This window comes from Pan troglodytes, chromosome 14 (assembly GCF_028858775.2).
Source record: "Pan troglodytes isolate AG18354 chromosome 14, NHGRI_mPanTro3-v2.0_pri, whole genome shotgun sequence".
Classification (NCBI taxonomy): domain Eukaryota; kingdom Metazoa; phylum Chordata; class Mammalia; order Primates; family Hominidae; genus Pan; species Pan troglodytes.
This window is the reverse complement of record NC_072412.2, coordinates 34579201-34598276: the sequence shown is the minus strand read 5'-3', so window position 1 is coordinate 34598276 and position 19076 is coordinate 34579201. Positions and strand designations below refer to the sequence as shown.

Genomic DNA, 19076 nt, shown 5'->3' with positions numbered 1-19076 from the left:
TAAGTAAGCAGGTCTGCAGAAGTGGAGACAAGTTATTTAGGAAATACTACTTGAGGCAAAGTTGTTTTGCCACTGTTATTTCGAACGCTTCGAAGTGTTAAGGATCACAATATTTAATTATTTTATATTCACTAATACTACTAACATTTATGATAATGGTGTGCTATGTCCTTATTGCTTTTTTTTTTTTTCCCCTAACTGGTACATTTTAAATCGAGCCTGCCTCATAAATTAAGTAAATGCAATGTAAAAGTCAGTTAGGCATTAAAATTCTAAATACCATTCAATATAAGCATTTCAAACTATCATTAAATCATGAGATTCTTGAGATTTTTTTCCTTCAATTAGGCCAGTTTTCCTCAATTATCATTCTATTATTAGCTCATGTCAAAGATGTCTGCATGCCTACCACTGAAAACAATTAAGTATTTACATCCTAAAGCATGACACACACACAATTTTATTCTAGTAGCACTGAGTATATTTACAACAAAAAATATTGCAAGACTGGTATAACTGGAGTTTTTTAAAAAAACTTTTCACATCAATACATGAATGTATATTAAGCCATCTCTATGTACTGCATAATCATTTGACATAACTAGTTTAATAGGTCAAATGATATTTTTTAAAAAATTACTGAAAAATAGTTAAATATATGACTCCCATAAAATAAATATAACCCCCAAGCCTAGATTAAAATCGGCTGAACTGCACAAAAATGTACTGTTATTTGCAATCCCTCTCTATAGGTCATTTCCATAAAAAAATTTCGGGGATGGAAAACACGCTTCTCCGAATAGCTTAATTCTCGCTTCAACAATGAGGGGCGTCTAAGATCACTGAAAGGATTCAGCTACAGAAGGCAATTCATTTCACGTGTTCAGTGTAACAGAAAATCACTGTGTTGCAGCAACAAGCAGTACTTGCACTAGAGTATTATTCATTCCAGGGCGCCCAGTTCACCCACAGTGATAATCGCGGACCGGTGAATCCTATGTTATGTAAATCACCTTCAGCTCCTTGTGTGAGGGGTGCTTAAGGAAGCCGCTTAGAAAACACAGTCCTGGCGTCCTTTAAACTAAATGACTTCACTTTCCTGAACACTCTAGATCTAATGAGTTTCCTAGTATACCTTTTCTCACCATCCATTTTTCTTTCTCAAAGTGCAAATCGTTAGTGAAAAGGCGCTGGTTGCACCAATTAGTTTGCACAAAGTGCTTCGGTGTTTAGCTTCGCTTTAACCCAATTAAGCTGCACAGTGAGCCCCGAAGATGCGCCACCTGCGCGCCTGGCTCAAGCCAGGCCCGGCCGGCATCCCTCGCAGGCCCGCGTCCTTCCCGTTGGACCCACTTAAGGTCCCCCGAACAGCCCTGGGGCCTCCTCGTCCTCGGCTGTCTCACGTCCTTGACAACCAAGGGTGTTCTGCAGGTGGCCCAAGAAGGCAAGGGGCGAGGTCTTGGGGCAAGCATCTCTGGCCTGAACCCAAGGGAGAGAGCGCAGGGCACAGGGGCCCGCGGCTGGGGCTTGGCTGCGACCACACCTGGGCCGGACGTGGGCGGTGCAGGCTGAGGGGTGCGTGGGCAGAGCGTGGTCTGGAGCAGACGTGGAGAGTAAGCCGGGACACCAAGTAAGGTTTTCAAATAAGCTCACGCAGAAATAAAGCGTAACGATCTTGAGCCCAGAGAGGAAAGTAAGAGGGCACGGGAATGCGGAGCAGCGAGAGAGAGGCGGCGAGCGGACGGCACAGGGCCACACGCGCCGGGTGAGGGCAGAAGGCGGCGTTTCCCCAGAGACCACTGCACATCCTCGCCGTCGTGGCTGCAGGTTCTCCGGCTCTGATGCGTCTCCCCTCCAACTGCCAAAAGGTAGTGGTGCATTCACCCGCGACGACGGCAAAGTGGGGAGGGGTTTTTTGGGTGTTCCCAGACCCTGCTCTTAAGGGGATGGAAGGTTCTTGGGAAATAGAGTAGATGGGTGCCACGCACCCCATTGTATACTATTTTCAGCTAAATTGGAATCTATCACTGTTGGATAAGGAGAAATTAAATAATAGGTGGTTTTGTGATGCTGTACCTGTGCAAAACAAAACACACAAACAAAAATCAAAAGCTTAAGTAGCAAGTGGGAACCCTGAAGAACATCTTGTTAAAAGTGGCTCTGAAAGTGTCTACAAACATGTTACCGGGAGTTATAGGATTTGGCGGGAAATATTCTTAATTGGAAAGACGTGGCATCTAAATTAAAGGTAGACAATTAAAAAAATCCACCTAGTTTTAAAAACCACAACATAACCACTAAGTAGTATTTCTTTAGTTTCCTGTACTTTGAGGACACAACTGGACCACCAACCAGAAAAAAAAATTCCTCCTTCTGTTTCCAGGTTCCAAAATTCAGAAATGAAATGATTTATTTCATTTTTGTTTTCAAAATGATGTTTAAATAAAAAAAAAACACCCCAGATAACTGCAAGTTAATTTTCTTTGCAAATGTTAACCATTTTCCCTTAATTAAATCACACGAAATAGTATAAAATTAGAAGTCTACTGCCAGGTCACCACTTAAGGACACTTAAGACAGGAGATATATCGTTAATTATACATCTGTAAACAAGCCAGAAACCCCAAACCTTCAATTTTTGGGATAGTTATCTGTGAGGAAGCTTGATCTCTATGATCTCACCTGAATTTTATGTACTAAAATACAGGTCACTATGAAATAACGCTAAAGTACTCTGTCCATCCCACAAACAATTTATTTTTCAAATGTTTCTATAAGTGCATATATAGCGTTGTGTCCTGCTTGTAATGCTGGGCAAGTCCACCAAAGTGCAAAGACTGCATCTGCTGGGGCAGAGGGATGTACGAAATATTTTTTAAACATCCTAACTTAAACAGGGGTAGAACATCTCACACACTCAGCAATAATTTTCAGATTCAACAAATGGAGAAAAGGAAAAAAACATAAGTAAAAAAAGAGCATACTACCTCCATAACGTTTCAAAAAATCATTTTAACATATAGGAACATCCAGAATGAGAAAATTACACAGGTACTCCTCCATCTAAAGCCAACTTCCATATGCCAGTAGTCTGCATGAAAGAACAAACTTTCAACCTGCATTTAAGAAGACCCCAAGGATTAACAGACGTTAATTATCTTACTCTAAATGCAAGTTAGTGATTTTGTTTTAGAAAACCCCGTCAAGATCACTAATTGATGGATGCCCATTAATACACCTGTATTTGCATTTCAGCGGTAAAAAGACAAGCAGGTTTTCGGCACAGAAGAGAGCCGCTTTGCCAAGTCTTTTCAAAACGTCAATATGCTTCAAGTAATACCAAAGCTGAGAGATTCCTCTTGATTTCCAAACTGTCTAGGTGGCCTGGGTGGTTTTCTGCCGGCAGCAGCCTCCTACCTTTAGTTTGTGTGCCTATATCCATGAGTGGGGATTAATTAGCCGGGTTGGAGCTGAAGGAGGCTGTCGTGACGAGCCCAGTGGCGATTGGCCGCCCGCCTGCCTGGCCCTGCCTTTATAATTTCCACACGAGTGCATCTGGGCTCTTAGACAAACCAACAGCAGCTTCTTCTGACATATACACACGCACACTCACCCCGGACACACTCTCAGCACACTTTTCCTCCATTTGATTAACAGTGCTGCACACACAATGATTACGGGAAAGCGCAAATAAATACGGAAAGGGGTGCTTATTTTGACTACTGGAAGAGCTTTGCTGGGTCTCAGCGCAACTTTTGTTTTTTATTCCTGAGAAGGTGATCTCTCCATGCGGTTCTCTCACACAAGGATTCTTTAAAAGAGGAAGAGAGACAAGGAGAGGGGGGAGGACAATCTTTCACTTTAAGAACGGCTGGGCTCAAAGATAAAAGGAAGGGAAAGGCAGCGGCGGCAGCAGCAGCAGCAGCAGCAGCAGCAGCAGGGAAACCAACGCTGCAGCACTTCCGAAAGGCATTTTTGATCCATTTCTGAGTGTTGCGGCCCGTTTCTCCACCGAAGTTGGCTCCAGCTCTAGCAGCCGCATTGGATCCCACAGCTTACTGCGAGACTCCGGTGTACAATCCGGATCTCTGCCCCAACATGATTGCGGCCCAGGCCAAGCTGGTCTACCATCTGAATAAATACTACAACGAAAAATGCCAAGCCAGGAAAGCTGCCATTGCCAAAACTATCCGGGAAGTCTGCAAAGTAGTTTCCGACGTACTGAAGGAAGTGGAAGTGCAGGAGCCGCGGTTCATCAGCTCTCTCAACGAGATGGACAATCGCTACGAGGGCCTCGAGGTCATCTCCCCCACCGAATTTGAAGTGGTGCTTTATCTCAACCAAATGGGGGTGTTCAACTTCGTGGACGATGGCTCACTGCCCGGCTGCGCGGTGCTGAAGTTGAGCGACGGGCGCAAGAGGAGCATGTCCCTCTGGGTGGAATTCATTACCGCCTCCGGCTACCTCTCGGCGCGCAAAATCCGGTCCAGGTTTCAGACGCTGGTGGCTCAAGCGGTAGACAAATGTAGCTACCGGGATGTGGTAAAGATGGTGGCAGACACCAGCGAAGTGAAACTGAGAATCCGAGATAGGTACGTGGTGCAGATCACGCCGGCCTTTAAATGCACCGGGATCTGGCCGAGGAGTGCTGCCCACTGGCCACTTCCCCACATCCCCTGGCCGGGACCCAACCGGGTGGCGGAGGTCAAGGCGGAAGGTTTCAATCTCTTGTCCAAGGAGTGCCACTCCTTGGCCGGCAAGCAGAGCTCGGCGGAGAGCGACGCCTGGGTGCTGCAGTTCGCGGAGGCAGAGAACAGACTGCAGATGGGGGGCTGCAGAAAGAAGTGCCTCTCCATCCTCAAAACCTTAAGGGATCGTCACCTTGAACTGCCGGGCCAGCCCTTGAACAATTACCATATGAAGACTCTGGTTTCCTACGAGTGTGAAAAGCATCCCCGAGAGTCGGACTGGGACGAGTCTTGCCTGGGTGATCGGCTGAACGGGATTTTGCTGCAACTTATCTCCTGCCTGCAGTGCCGGCGGTGTCCCCACTACTTTCTACCGAACTTAGATCTGTTTCAAGGCAAACCTCACTCAGCTCTGGAAAACGCTGCCAAACAAACGTGGCGACTGGCAAGAGAGATCCTGACCAACCCGAAAAGTTTGGAAAAACTTTAGAGGATGATTTAATCAAGAGCCGAAATTATTACCCTTCTCAAAGTCCTTATTAAGTGTAAACTTCTGTTCAATTCCTAATACTCCACTCCGCAGTGCAAACAATCTCTTCCTTTAAAAAGGAATAATAATACAATATTTAAACATCATCTCACCCACCCCCACAAGGGGAGAAAAAGTAGGGGAAGCGGATGGAGAAAAACCCAAAGCCACTAGTATTAGAAGACTTCTTTCCACACGATTTCCTATCTCCCTTGAAAAGTACACCGTAACACTCCGTAAACAGCCCAGCTGTAACGCCAGACCGCGACGAACACTCTGCCTAACTATCAAAGGATTATAGCAATCCTGGTGATTTAGGTGCATCTGTCTGTGAGTAAACACGATTTGGATATGCCATCTGAAAGAAACTGTAATGTATATTTTGATTTGTAACAAATATTGTGATCTCACATTGTCTTTGAAAGTGTGGATGTTGGTGTTTTGTGATTTGGTGAACAGAACTTAAATTGCCATTCTGGATACTTCCAGACATTTTCCACTAACAAAGATATCATTTAAAGGTAGATTTCCTCCTGGTACTTTTATCTGTCTTTGAAAGTGTCTGAACTTTAAAAAGTTTACATTTTGTTTCAAATATTGCTTGTTCTATTTCTAACATTCCATAAATATACTTGAAATGTTATTTAAATATATTCAAAGAAATTTGAATTCAGCTTATATAATAACGCTTGAATATCTGAATTATATATTTGAAAAATGCACTTGAAATACACTGGATAATTACTTTTGTGATTTAGATTTTAATTTGTTGCTGGTTTTTATTTAATTAGATGCTAATAAATGAAGTAAAATAAAAGTTGTTGTGTCTCACTTTAAATTGTTCCCTATCACAAGATGTAATGATGCATTTTGAAAATCAAACCCACTTGAATATCTTAAATATTTTGAGAAATATGCCAATGAAATCCTTAAAAATAAAACATTGGAGAAAAGCTCTTTCTGTATAGGTCCATAAGATAACAATCTACTCTCAGTCTCTAACTTACTTGTAAGACAATTCCTTTCTACAACAGACACAATTTAAATCTACCTTTGAAAGCTTGCTCTTCTTGTAGCATTTTTGATAATATAAGAAAAAAAGTCTATCATGACAGTAGAGATGACTGAGTTAAAAATCAGACTAATTCAGAGGAAATGAACTTAACAAAGTCATAATGAAACTTCGAAAATTAAGTATGAAAACTAATAAAACGATCCTTTCTGACCAATCTATTTTATGTCAAACCTTATTTTATGTAATAAGGGTTCCATTAGCAGAATAAATTCATTAGAAATTCAACATTTCTTTTTGACTTCATAGGGCAAGCTGATAAAAGGATAAACACAAAATTTAAGTTATTTTAAAATAAAATACAGTGCATTCAAGCTCATTTAAAAAACTACATTTGCAGCTAGAAGTAAAAGAAGTCCCATGGCTCTCCTTTGGAATAGTTTAGTAGTCCACAAGTGCTGAAAAGGCTGATCACCTATGGGCCTTAAGTTAGTTAATTCAGGTGATGGTAAATTTTTGGATTTCAGCTCTAGTCTACAAATACTATTTTATAACATTTTATTTCAATATCTAAATTAAAAACAATAAAGTTCTGGATCTCTGGGAGCATTTGTCTTTGACTATTTTAGAATAACTGCCTCTGAAAATAAAGGAAGATCTTTGCAAAATGATGCTAGAATTTCTAGCATGACACTTCATGCTGTTGAATTCTTAACCCCAGAATAGAAGTTTGCAAATTGCACAGTAACATGAAAGTTAAAACATTAGAATAGATCTCAGAAAATGCTGAGAAAGAGCTACTCTAATACTCTGGTGTTTAAAATCTACACAATAACATTTAATAAATATGCATTTAAATGGCCCAAATTTGTATTTTCTGGCATTATACCCAAAGAATACAATATTTAAACATCTGAGTGCTAGCATATATATTTAAAATCAAAGCTCAGAGAATCAGTTGCTTTTCTCTTAAATCCACATATAAAACCCATTCTTATTTCAGGAGATGGACAAAATGGGTGTACTAATGGAGATTAATTTATATCTAAATGCTCTCCCCCCAGTTTCCTTATAACTTTTCAATAATCACATTACAATATAAAGTTTTGAAAATTAAAAGTGATCTTAATAAGAAATTTCTCAAGACCTTTCAAAGTCAGCCTCAGGGCCTGAGATTCTGGGCCCCAGGGACTTGGGAGCAATTGGCTTAACTACCAAATCTGCCCAAGTGCAAACAAAGGCACTCATAGAAAGACTGTTAAAATGTGCATGCTCTGGTAATACAGGATTTAAATTCATTAATATATTCTTCAATTCCATAAAGAGAACATGCTATTTCATTCATTTTATTTTCTATGAGAAAGAGGAGAATGTGCTCCCCTCCACCACTGTCAGGTAAAACCAAACAAAATTGAAAACCACTTCCTGCCACAAAGCCACCAATACTGTACATGGAATCGCTTTAACTCACTTTCGTGTCGATCTTCTTGAAGGCGGAATCATCCTCATCTACCTCGAAGTAGATTTCTGTCGTGGTGATGGAGAGAGTCCCCTTGGCCACCACCACGGGAGCGATGAGCTGGGCAGGGGTGCTGAGAACCACTGGGCCTGCAAGGCAAGGACAAGGGGAGTCAGGCTGAGCCCCTGTGGCCCTTCCTGCTCCCTCCCAGAAAGGTACCAGAGGTTTTTATTGGTAAGGATGCACTAGAAAAAATGGTGCCTGTATTATGCGGCAAACTCTTTTTTCACGTAAGATAAGGACTACTTAGCTTTTATACATTACCTTATAACGAGACTAGAGAGAAAAAATGGTATGAAAACCCAGGAGGTCAGGATACCGAATAACGCTCAATTTCCACCTAGAAATCCTACATGGTTGGTAAGGGGCTGCCATTAACCTACTTAAAAGTGCAGAACGGACAAATGCCCCAATTCTCCATTGAGTATCACTGGCTTTTCCAGAGACCCTAGGCAGTCAGCACTGCCCCCAAGACCAGCCACCGCGCGAAGCCGTTCCACTCAGCAGCGGCGCTCCCCAAGGAGAGGCGAGAGGACGAGAAGGGGGCAAGGATCTAAATGATAAATTCCGCTGTTCAGAGCGGTTTGCCTCTTGCAGGAAGATTAATCTAATATCGGTCTCCTAAGGCGCGCTACACACACATACATACGCGTGCATACGGACATTACATAAAGTTCTTATGTAGAAAAGAACGAAAATCTTAGTCATTTTCTTACAGAGAATATATCAAAAGTGATGAAAATGTAAGACGCTTGAACAAAACGGTTCTCAAAAAACCGTGCGAAAGTGCTACTTCTCAACTTTTGAAACTACAGAAACAGCTTCACTAGAAGTGCCTGCCAGGGTGCTTGCTTCGAATTCCCTCAATCTGTTAAGGTTGAAAATCACGAATTACGCGTATAGAATATGAATTCAAATGGGATATTACCTAAATGTTTTCTGTAAAGTCTCCCCAAAGGGAGCCATTCTTCGCAATCCTGGATTCGAAACACGATATAACGTTATACATAACGTGGGGATCGGATGTAACTATTCATTTGTAGGTAGCAAGGGCGCATCATAATCCCTTCCACTTCTCTCAAATGCATACAGTCAAATGCGTCACAATAACAGTCGGAGAAAGGCAATAAAAAGTTAGCTTCCCCGCGGCCGCTAGGCCTCGGCCCTCCGGGCGGAGAGCCCTCGCGCCGACACCGCCCTCGGCCCCCGCCGGGCCGGGCTCGGGAGACGCGGCCAAGTTGGCTTTCCCTGGCGCAGCACACACCCAATCTGCGACCGTCCTGCACAATGCCGGGCCGTTCCCGAGGCTGCGGGAACACAGAGGGCTGGGCTGGCTTCTGTCGCGATTACAAGGGGGTGGCTAAGGAGCAAACTGTGACAGTGTCAGCTTTCAGCCCTGTCGGGACTGCCCGGGCCAGACCCACGCACAGCCCTGTCTTTCATTTCACTGCTCTCGATCCCCCGATGAGCCCCCGGGGCTCGCGGACTCTGGGCCTCGGCCTCTGCCCAGCCGAGTCGGGGTCCACCTCGGTTGCACAAGGTTTTTCTTTGGAAAGGGAGAGGCAGTCGATCTGAAGCACCACTTTAAAGGATCATCAATCTTAATCTAGATTGCTCAAGTAATTACGCCCGAATCTCTTGTACGATTACAAGTGGATTTGGGTTTCTATTCCCCAGGCCCTCCTTTGTGTTTATTGGAGGGTCTGTGCGCGCGCTTGGCGGCGCCTCCTGCCTCCCGCGCCCTCCTCCGAATCCCCCAACGCTCGGGCCGGTTCGAACCGCTCCCTTAACCCTTAAGCAACCAGGACGCTCCCTTGGATGCCACTTTTCCTATCTTCTCTCTGAAGAAATCTATGCGGTTTACTCTTGTTTGGGGCAAGGTGAGAAAGGTGATTTGGTTCACACTGGAAACAAAGTTGTACATTGTTGGGCATTGCTAAAAACCTCAAAAAAGTCTCCATTCTAAAGACAGAGGACTATCAAGATTTATAGTTTAACAGAGGTTTCTGGCATTTGGAGACAAATAATAGTCAAAAACACTAAAAATGGTGAATTACTTCTTTCTCCTAAAAAGTAATTTAACGTACCCAAATTGAGAACATGAAAAAAAAAAGATCGTGAAACATCAAAACCATACCCATTGATTTATTGAAATACATTACAAATTTTAAGTACACATCCGTGAACTTTCCGTGGGAAGCATATCTTCTCTACTTCTCTGTGTTTCTGAAAGGGGACGGCTTCCTTTAGATTTTACTCCAATATCCTTCTGTTGAGGAGATTTTCTGGGCATTTATAAAAGGGCTTCGAACTGGTCTTTCTTTAAGAAAGACCATCATGAAATATTCAGCATTAATAGTGTGTCATTTTTACCCTCGTCCTTTGGAAATCTCCAATTACAACTTCCAATTCCATAGCATGTTTAAGGAGCACTGAATCTTTTTGTTGTAGTCTTCAGGGAGCAAACCAGCCGCAGAGAGAATACGGAGTTAATCCACTACAGAATAGAGAGAGGGGATTATGTTTTAATCCCCTTTGGGGGAGCCTTTGGATTTTAGGGATCCGATATTAAAATGTTTACATAAGGCACAATCACAAGCCAGCACATCTTCCATACAGTACTTGGTTATTTGAAAACCTCGGATCCCTTTCCAAATAAAAATAGTTTACAAAGAATAGCATCTCTGAATGATGGTGAGATGGTGATCTAGCTGATTCTGTTCTAGAAGATAACTTAAGTAACTACACATTTAACCTCCTAAACTTTGCTTGGTGTAGTGAGTTGAGGAATGACTGTAAATATATTCATCCCAATCACTACTATAGCAATAAAAGAATAAATTATAATGTCCTCAGCACACATAGAAATATTGATATTAAATGTTAAACAAATGGATAAGACAAAACCTCTTCCTATTGCATTGATGCATATAATAATTTAAAATTCCACCATCTAAAGTGGTAATTAAAAGGAAAATATAAATGTTATTTACTTTTTACAACTGGCAATATAATGCTTAAAAAATACTGATCCATTACTATTTTTGAAAGAAGGATAGGGGTATTACTTCCCATTTATCTAATTTAAAATCTGAACTAGAACAAAAACCGCCCAAGCATAATGAATCTTTAAAATAATAACTTCTCTTTAGAGCTGTAAGATCTTTAACCAATTGAGATGGTAAACCTCATCATGGACCTACAGTAGAAAGTACACATTTTATATTAAAAAAGAAACCATTTATCAAATATATTTTAAAAGTAGAATGTTAAATACTTGTGGGTTTAGATTATCCTGATGAAAATAAAAATTTCAAGCACAGAAATCTTAATAATACGCTGACATTTTGGTAAAACTTTACAAAATTCTTTTTTTTTTTTTTTTTTAATTGAGATAGAGTCTTGCTCTGTCACCCAGGCTGGAGTGCAATGGCTCAATCTCTGGCTCACTGCAACTTCTGCCCCGCCGAGCTCAAGCGATTCTCCTGCCTCAGCCTCCTGAGTAGCTGGGAGTACAGGCACGCACCACTGTGCCCAGCTAATTTTTGTATTTTTAGTAGAGACAGGGATTCACCATGTTGGCCAGACTAGTCTTGAACTCCTAACCTCAGTTGATCCACCTGGCTTGGCATCCCAAAATGCTGGGATTACAGGCATGAGCCGCCGTGCACGGCCACAAAACTCTTTTATATTTTTACAGAACTAATAGTCCAATATTCACAAATTTTAAGTTATTGGATGTGTCAATGCTTTCTTGCCAAAGACCACCAAGAACACATCTGTAGTTGAACACGTGGGTTTTATTACTCATTGCAGTGAGAGAAACTGACAACAATAAGTACCATGGGGTGACTTAGGGGTGTTAAAAGACTCATTGTAGGATCTGGATTTTACTTAAGTGATTTTGGGAAGAGTTCAGGAAAGCAGGGCTTTGCTCTGGATTGGGCTCTGTCAGGCATCAGAAATAATTCAATGATTAAGTATTTCAATCAATCTTATCTAGAGGGAAGGAAGACTAAATGTACGCTAAAGCTCTAATTGAAAAGATGTAGCAGTCACTCATATTAGCTAAAAGAGGGGAATGTCTGGTATTTTTGTGGTATGCACAGTGATCTTGCTTTTGTCTGTGCTTAGTCAAAATTATAAAGTTGTTTTTTGTCTCACATCATCATCACACAACCCTGTATGAAGTTGGTGCTCTGTGAGGTTGTTTATGTCCAACAAGAGAACGCCATGGCCTAGCTGTGAGCTCCAGGACAGTTCTCAAAAAGAATGAGGCTTAGATATAGGCAGGCCAGTTCCCAGAGGTCAGAGGCTACTTTTTCTTTTTCTCAATTGCAGGGATTAATCATTTTCAGGGGAGGGGAGTGGGGGGGGTATAAATTAATCATTTTCAGGAGGGGGTAAACTGCATTCTAGTGATTAAAAGGCAACGATGGCTATTAAATTTCCAAGTAATGCTAAGCTTCTTTACAACTTTCAATGTAAAGCACGGCAAAGACTACGTATGGAAAAAAAGAGTTGGAGTTTAATTAAAATTGGAATTGTTAGAAGTATTTGATGACTTTCAATTGGTAAACTATATTTAGGGTACATAAAATTATAATGTATTTTAGAATCACTTGAATATTTCCTAACCTTAGTTTAATATTGTTAAAAGTTGTATTAGCTATATGGATTTTCTTCAGCTTCAATTACTTGGAAACTACATGCTCAGTTTGCTTTTAGAACATGTAAAATATTGTTATTTTGGGATAATAAACATTGACTAATCTTAGTAGAATTATTAAACTTAAAATCCTGACATTATTTAGAAGAACTAAAACTAATCTGAAATTCTTTATGTTCAATGTAAAATAATATTATTCCAAAGAAATCAGGACAAAAATATAATAAGGGAGTAAATTTTTACAATTATTTTTATAAAGTGGTATACATTGTAGGGAAATAATTCATAGCATGAGTGACTGAACATATCTAAAATATCTGTCACTGCTCTGGACTCTTTTTTTTTTTTTTTTTAGATGGAGTCTTGCTCTGTCACCCAGGCTGGAGTGCAGTGGCATGATCTCTGGCTCACTGCAAGCTCCGCCTCCCGGTTTAAGCGATTCTCCTGCCTCGGCCTCCCAAGGAGCTGGGATTACAGGTGCATACCACCATGCCCAGCTAATTTTTGTATTTTTAGTAGAGATGGTGTTTCACCATGTTGGCCAGGCTGGTCTTGAACTCCTGACCTTGTGATCCGCCCACCTTGGCCTCCCACAGTGCTGGGATTACAGGTCTGAGCCACCGCACCTGGCCATAGACTCATTATTTTTAAGTATGGTACAGTCAGTTTCCCTAAAACATTCTCCCCCATAGAAATAAAATAATAAGATGTTTTAATCTCAAAACAAATTACTGAAGAATATAATAAAGTTGTAACTTTGTTTTGGAATCCTAGGAAAGCTTTGGGCATTATAAAAATGGAGGTATTTGTGTGTGTGCATGGAGGGGGGGAAGTTCTAGAAAAAATACTGTAAAAAATTTTAGATTCCCAAATTTTAGATATCCAGGATGGTTCTCTGGGTTTCAGGTGACTGAAGTATCTTAAGGAAATAAAAAAAATCATAGTAGCAAAGTCTCTAGATAGTGACTGTTTTATTTATATACAGATAATATTGATAGCTGTCCAGATAAAATTTCAGAGCAATGGTATTTTGAAATTTTCAAACTTTTTTTTTAGGGCTGGGCATGGTGGCTCACACTTGTAATCCCAGCACTTTGGCAGGCTGAGGCGGGAGGACTGCTTGAGGCCAGGAGATTGAGCCCAGCCTGGGCAATATAGCGAGATCTCATCTCTATGAAAAATTTAAAAAATTAGCTGGGTTTGGTAGCACATGCCTATCGTCCTAGCTACCTAGGAAGCTGAGGTGGGAGGATCCCTTGAGCCCTGGAAGTCAAGGTTGCAGGGAGCTATGACAGTGACACTGCACTCCAGCCCTGAACTTTTTTTGCATGGAAATAGTTACAGGATGTTTTTGCTTGAATAAAATAAAAATACTTTAACAACTCATAGAATACAATGCCTCAAGGGTTATGAAGTTAAACTTCAGTACTACTTCCTCCCCAACATATTCACAAAGACACAATGTACTCTCCCCTAAACTATCCATTATAAATATTCTATAAACTCAAATTTTACACAAAAGCTCACTGTTTTCAGGAATTGGCCTCTTGATGCTGCTAGGTGACTTCTTGAGCATAATCTATCCTTAACACTAAGATTAACAATAACTAATTATCCCCACAGATCATAGTTTCCTTAGATTATTATTGTATAAAATGAGACAGATGATGAAGAACACATATTAGGTGTTTTGAGATGAGAGTAAACCTACATCTGAAAAACTCAACTTAGCACAGTCTAAAACAGACATGGAAGGAATGGAGCCCTCTTATATGAGCAACTGAATACTGAAATTTAGCATATTATTTGTTCATCATGGTAGATCATCTATTTTTACACTATTATCTAAAATCCCACCTTAATGTATTTATAATACCTAATTTTAAAAAGTACTGAGAAAGACTCTTATATGCTCTAACTTTAACCTACTATTTATGTTTACCAATTTATTGTAGAGCAGGTAATTCTTTATGTTACAAGAAACCAAAAAAGAAAAAAAAACTGCTGCATTTTCTGCAAAGGCAATGTGTGATTTCCTAGAAGAAAAAGCTTACAAAGCATATATACTATAAGTAAAATAGCACGGAGTTATTTTCTAATACAAAAAGTACTAAACAACAGTGATAGTTTTAATGTTCAGTGTGAAAATTTGCTCTGCCTTTTGATTTAATAAGTGAGCCAGCTGAGATTTCTGTTTCTAGTTATATTACATTTAGTTCAACATATGGAATACATTTTTCACCTTCTGGAAGAGTATTGACTCTTTTACGGCACTGGGATATCATTTAATGATCGGGAAGAGTAAATTTCTACTAGACTAGAGGAGTGAATAAACCAGAGGATATGATTTAAATCTTTGCACCCCTAGGTTGGATTAAGTAGCTTGCCTTTATATTTCCATAGTTTCCTAGCCATATCTTTATGGCACTTAAAATATATTAAATATATGTGTTTAAAAGTCTGTTTCTCCCATTTGGCACAAGCTAATTGAAGACAGGGGTTATTATCTTGTTCACCTATTACAGTATCTGTCATATAGTATGCAATCTGTGTTTGTGGAATTGAATATAGAAAATGATATATACCAGTGTTGCATTTATATGTCATAGTAAAAGCCCACTTAAATTAATATATTACATCTTTTATGTTTTTCTGAAATTGATTTCAAATTTTTCTTTATAAATATAAAAGATAACTGTATTTTAGAGAAAATATAAATTTAAAAATATACTGAAAACCAATGAGAGTTATAATGTAATTGATCATTCTAGTTATATTACATGCATACTATTATGGTTTTAAATGGCATAATTTTATGACTATCATATTTTTCCTAGTGTATAACTTGCTTGCTCTTTGTAATTAAATGTGTAGAGACATATTTAATTCAGCATTCATTCATTCATTCATTCACGTAGTCAACGAAAATTAATGAGTAGTGTATTGTTTTTGCATATAAGGAGAGAATACAGTGGTGTATAAGACATAAATTTTACCCACAAAGAGCTTATAGTATAAGGTAAAGAATACACAAGAATAATTATGACATAAGGAAGAAAGGGTTAAACTAAGAACTGTGTAAGGCACTTTACGTGATTTATTTCTCTTAACATCCCTGTGCGATAGCACTGCTATCATCTCCATTGTACAGATGAGAAAATGAGACTCTGGGTTGGAGTAATTTAGAGGTCATACAACTAGTAAATGAGAGATAGGATTCAAAATTGGTGATCTGATTCGAAAGTCAGGTTATTTGTTACATAAGCTGCCTCCTATCAAGAAAGGGACAGAAAAAAATTCTGGACATTCACAGAACAATCATGATTTCCGGCCTATTTTTGGTGGGGAAGTGAGCAGTTGGGATAGAATGATGGCAGCGACATCTGTAGTGAGCTGTGATGGATGGGTAGAAATTTGGACAAGTTGTGGTCTTCGAGAGCATTGTGAGCAAGGGGGAATAGTTTGGACAAAAACACAGTTGTAGGCGTAAATGAGCAGTAAATAAGTTTGGCCAGAGATGAGGATGTGTAAGGGAAAGCAGTGTGAGATGAAACTGAAAAATCATACATATACTTGAATGTCAGACTTTGTAGGTTAAGGAATCAAAGATTAGAGCTCAGAAATTATAGTGCAGAGCACTGGGGTTTACCCTTTTTCTGGGTCACACATTCTCCCGAGAAGATGGTTAAATATACAGATTTTTTTTCTAGAAAAGTTCACCTATATATTTGTTCATCCTGATTATATAATAAATGAAGAATTCATATTTTGGAAAAAAATTAAATTTTTTTCATTTGTCTTCCTCTATCTAAAGATTTTTCTGCATCTGCATTTATCCCTAACTGTCTCTGTCTGCATTTATCCTTAACTGTCTCTGTCTGCATTTATCCTAAACTGTTTTTCAGCAGTTTCTGGAAATATATCTTTCCTCTTGTTTGAGGTAGTTACCCTCTCTATCTGTGCTACTAGTCCTACCCTCCCCTGCCCCCTCTGCTCTCTTATTTCTATCTCCTTTCTTCCCTTCTTTGTTAAGCTCTAGACATCAGTTTCCATCTCTTAGTTCCTCACTCTTATTCTCTCCTTTAGTTTCAGTCCAACCTCTACTTAGGCCAAGATGTTTGGGAAATACTCATTAATTAGTAAGTTAGAGGCTTGAAAAAGTCCATCAATTTAAAAAGTCTGCAACTTTTTCTGGTTTGTTTGTTTTTTTGCGACGGAGTCTCACTGTGTCACCCAGGCTGGAGTGCAGTGGCGCCATCACACAGTAACCTCTGCCTCCCAGTCTCAAGGGATCCTCCCACATCAGCCTCCTGAGTACTTGGGACCAGAGACTCGCACCACCATGCCTGGCTAATTTTTTAAATTTTTTCGTACAGATGGGGTTTCACCATGTTGCCCAGGCTGGTCTTGAATTCCAGAGCTTAAGCGATCCTCCCGCCTCACCCTCCAAAAGTGCTGGGATTATAGGCCTGAGCCACCGCACCTGGCCTGCAAGTTATTTTTAAACTCATAATTTTCCAAACATATTTAACTATAGAGTTTCTTTTTTCTCATTAGCATCTTTCAAAAGACCTGTGTTACAAGGAACATTAGTTTGAAAAATGCTGAGCCAGAGTTCCTGACTCCTAAGCATAGGATTCTTTCCTTTTCTCTTACTACTTTACTTCCTGCTTGGTATCCTATTATGGGCTCTCCTTCATTGGCTGCCCTTTAAACCTTGTGCCACAGGGCATCTGATTTTGGCCTACTACTTCTCTCTTTATTTTCTTACTTTCCTTAGGTGATCTCACTGGTTTCCATTATGAACTCCATGCCCAACTTGGCTCTCAAATTTCAAACTTCTATTCTTTTGAAAATTTTGGAGGCCCAACAGATCACGCACCTTCATCTCCCACCCACAGAAAACCTTGCATCTGCACATTCCCACACACAGTTAATAGCTTCTAAACCACCTCTCCTCTCAGGCCTGATTCCCCTCATTCTTACTCCCTGCACTAGTCAGTTATTACAGTCCTTCACAAATTACCTTCTAATTTTTTTTCTTTTTGGTAGCTGTCCCATTCTCCTTTTTCCTGCCTGCTGCCAATTTACTTGAGGCTCTCATCACTGCTGCTTTGGAAAACAGCCTCCTGTCAAGCTCTTACCTCAAGTCTGGGCATCCTAAAAGCATATTCTACACAAGGGCCAGAGTGATTTTTTAAAAAAAATTCATCACTGTCATGCTTAAAATCTTTCACAGTCTCACAGTGGCATTCAGGATAAAATCAAGGTTCCTTAAGGCACATAAAGCTCCCTTCCCAAGCGCTTGTCAGTCTGAACTTCAGAGACTCCCTGACTCATGCTTTTTACCTAAGTAATTTAGAACTACTGTAGTTTCACACAGAAGTTAATGTTTTAGTATACATTTCCCGCCATCTGCAACAACTCTCTAAATGTTTAACTTATTTTTCAAGACTCAAGAAAGGAAATACCCATTCTAATAAAGGCTTTCCAGAATCCATGTTATTCTAGGATCGTGTTTTCTGTTAGAATGGTTTCCTTTCTATATCTAGGTTAACTATTTTTTTCATTATCTCTTCTCCTCTATAACTTCCTGGAGGGCAGAATTTTGATCATATGTGTCTTTTTACTCTAAGCACTCACCATTATGTCTTACATAGAGTTGATATTTGATACTTATATTTGTTTTGGTGGGACAACCACATTCACCTGAGTGAAGTTTGGATAGTCTAGCATCAGAGAATAAGGGTCCAACAGGTCCTTCCAGGTCTTGTCCCTACTTTGTGTGAATCTTGACATTTTCTATTCTAATCAGATTCTATTCTAAGAGAAAACAATTGACTTGTTTTTATTGGACTGATGACTTGAACTGATAGAACATATTCTACTGGAATAGCTATTTGTAAATTAATTGCCATGTAAATACTTGTCCTTAGGGCTAATTGTTTAAGTATTTCTATAGCTGCTATTCTGGCTCTGCAACATCAAGCCATGGAAATAAACTAATTAAACAAAATATTTTCAGTATGCAGAAAGACTTATTGATCCTTCTATATAGCACTGTTCTAACTGTAGTGGCAAAATCTCTTTTAAACTTTATGTTTGAGTAAGCAGCAAAGTCTTTCAGAGAGAGGACCAGGACACTCTTAGGTATGACAGTGACAAGATAATGAAGAGCTCACTCTTCCTCCTTTCCAAGTTGCTAACATCCATAATTTGATACTAGGAAAATTGTTTTGTTATCTTGCATTTTCCCTCAAATGTGATCTAACAAGATGACCCACATATTTTCAGTAGGTGATCAATATCCTCATTCACATGCTTAAAAACAACCATGAAAGCTTAGTTGCCTCCATATAAAAAAATATGGTTTCCTGGTAAGTTAGTTATTTATTGCCCCATTCTCCAGATGGGTAGACAGTATGACTATAAATTTGTAGAGGAATTAGTTTATGATAAATTCTCCATACAGAGAAGAAAGTAGAAAATCAAAATGGGTTTCAACTATTACACTGTATTAAGAAAGAACAGATCTTATGAGTATGGTTTGTGAAACACCTGACCATAACAAAGGGTGGCTTTTATTCTTAAAATTAACAAAAAATGCAAATTATATATGATTTAAGGTTGATGCCTACTGTTGTGTAAATATGTTTGTT

General features: G+C 39.6%; 2 protein-coding genes across 13 annotated transcripts in view; one reads left to right on the top strand and one right to left on the bottom strand.

Annotated features, from left to right (window-relative positions):
- The window catches only part of NBEA (neurobeachin), a 708564-nt gene that overhangs the window by 190969 nt on the left and 498519 nt on the right, over window positions 1–19076 (bottom strand). For 11 of the 12 annotated variants that reach the window (XM_016925167.4, XM_054664886.2, XM_054664889.2 and 8 more), the window contains one exon: window positions 7701–7837. In XM_016925167.4, the coding sequence (XP_016780656.1) occupies window positions 7701–7837 (137 nt within the window). Of the gene's footprint in view, window positions 1–7700; window positions 7838–8676; window positions 9494–19076 lie in introns of those variants that run through there. The other variant, XM_063792044.1, reaches the window with a different exon arrangement.
- MAB21L1 (mab-21 like 1) lies at window positions 136–5436 on the top strand. Its single transcript, XM_016925176.4, has one exon. It carries the CDS (start codon window positions 4099–4101, stop codon window positions 5176–5178), a length of 1080 nt encoding a protein of 359 aa, XP_016780665.1. The 5' UTR covers window positions 136–4098; the 3' UTR covers window positions 5179–5436.

What these genes read in the sequence shown, in the direction of transcription:
- MAB21L1 (XM_016925176.4), top strand. Translation starts at nt 4,099, where the DNA reads ATGATTGCGGCCCAGGCCAAGCTGGTCTACCATCTGAATAAATACTAC.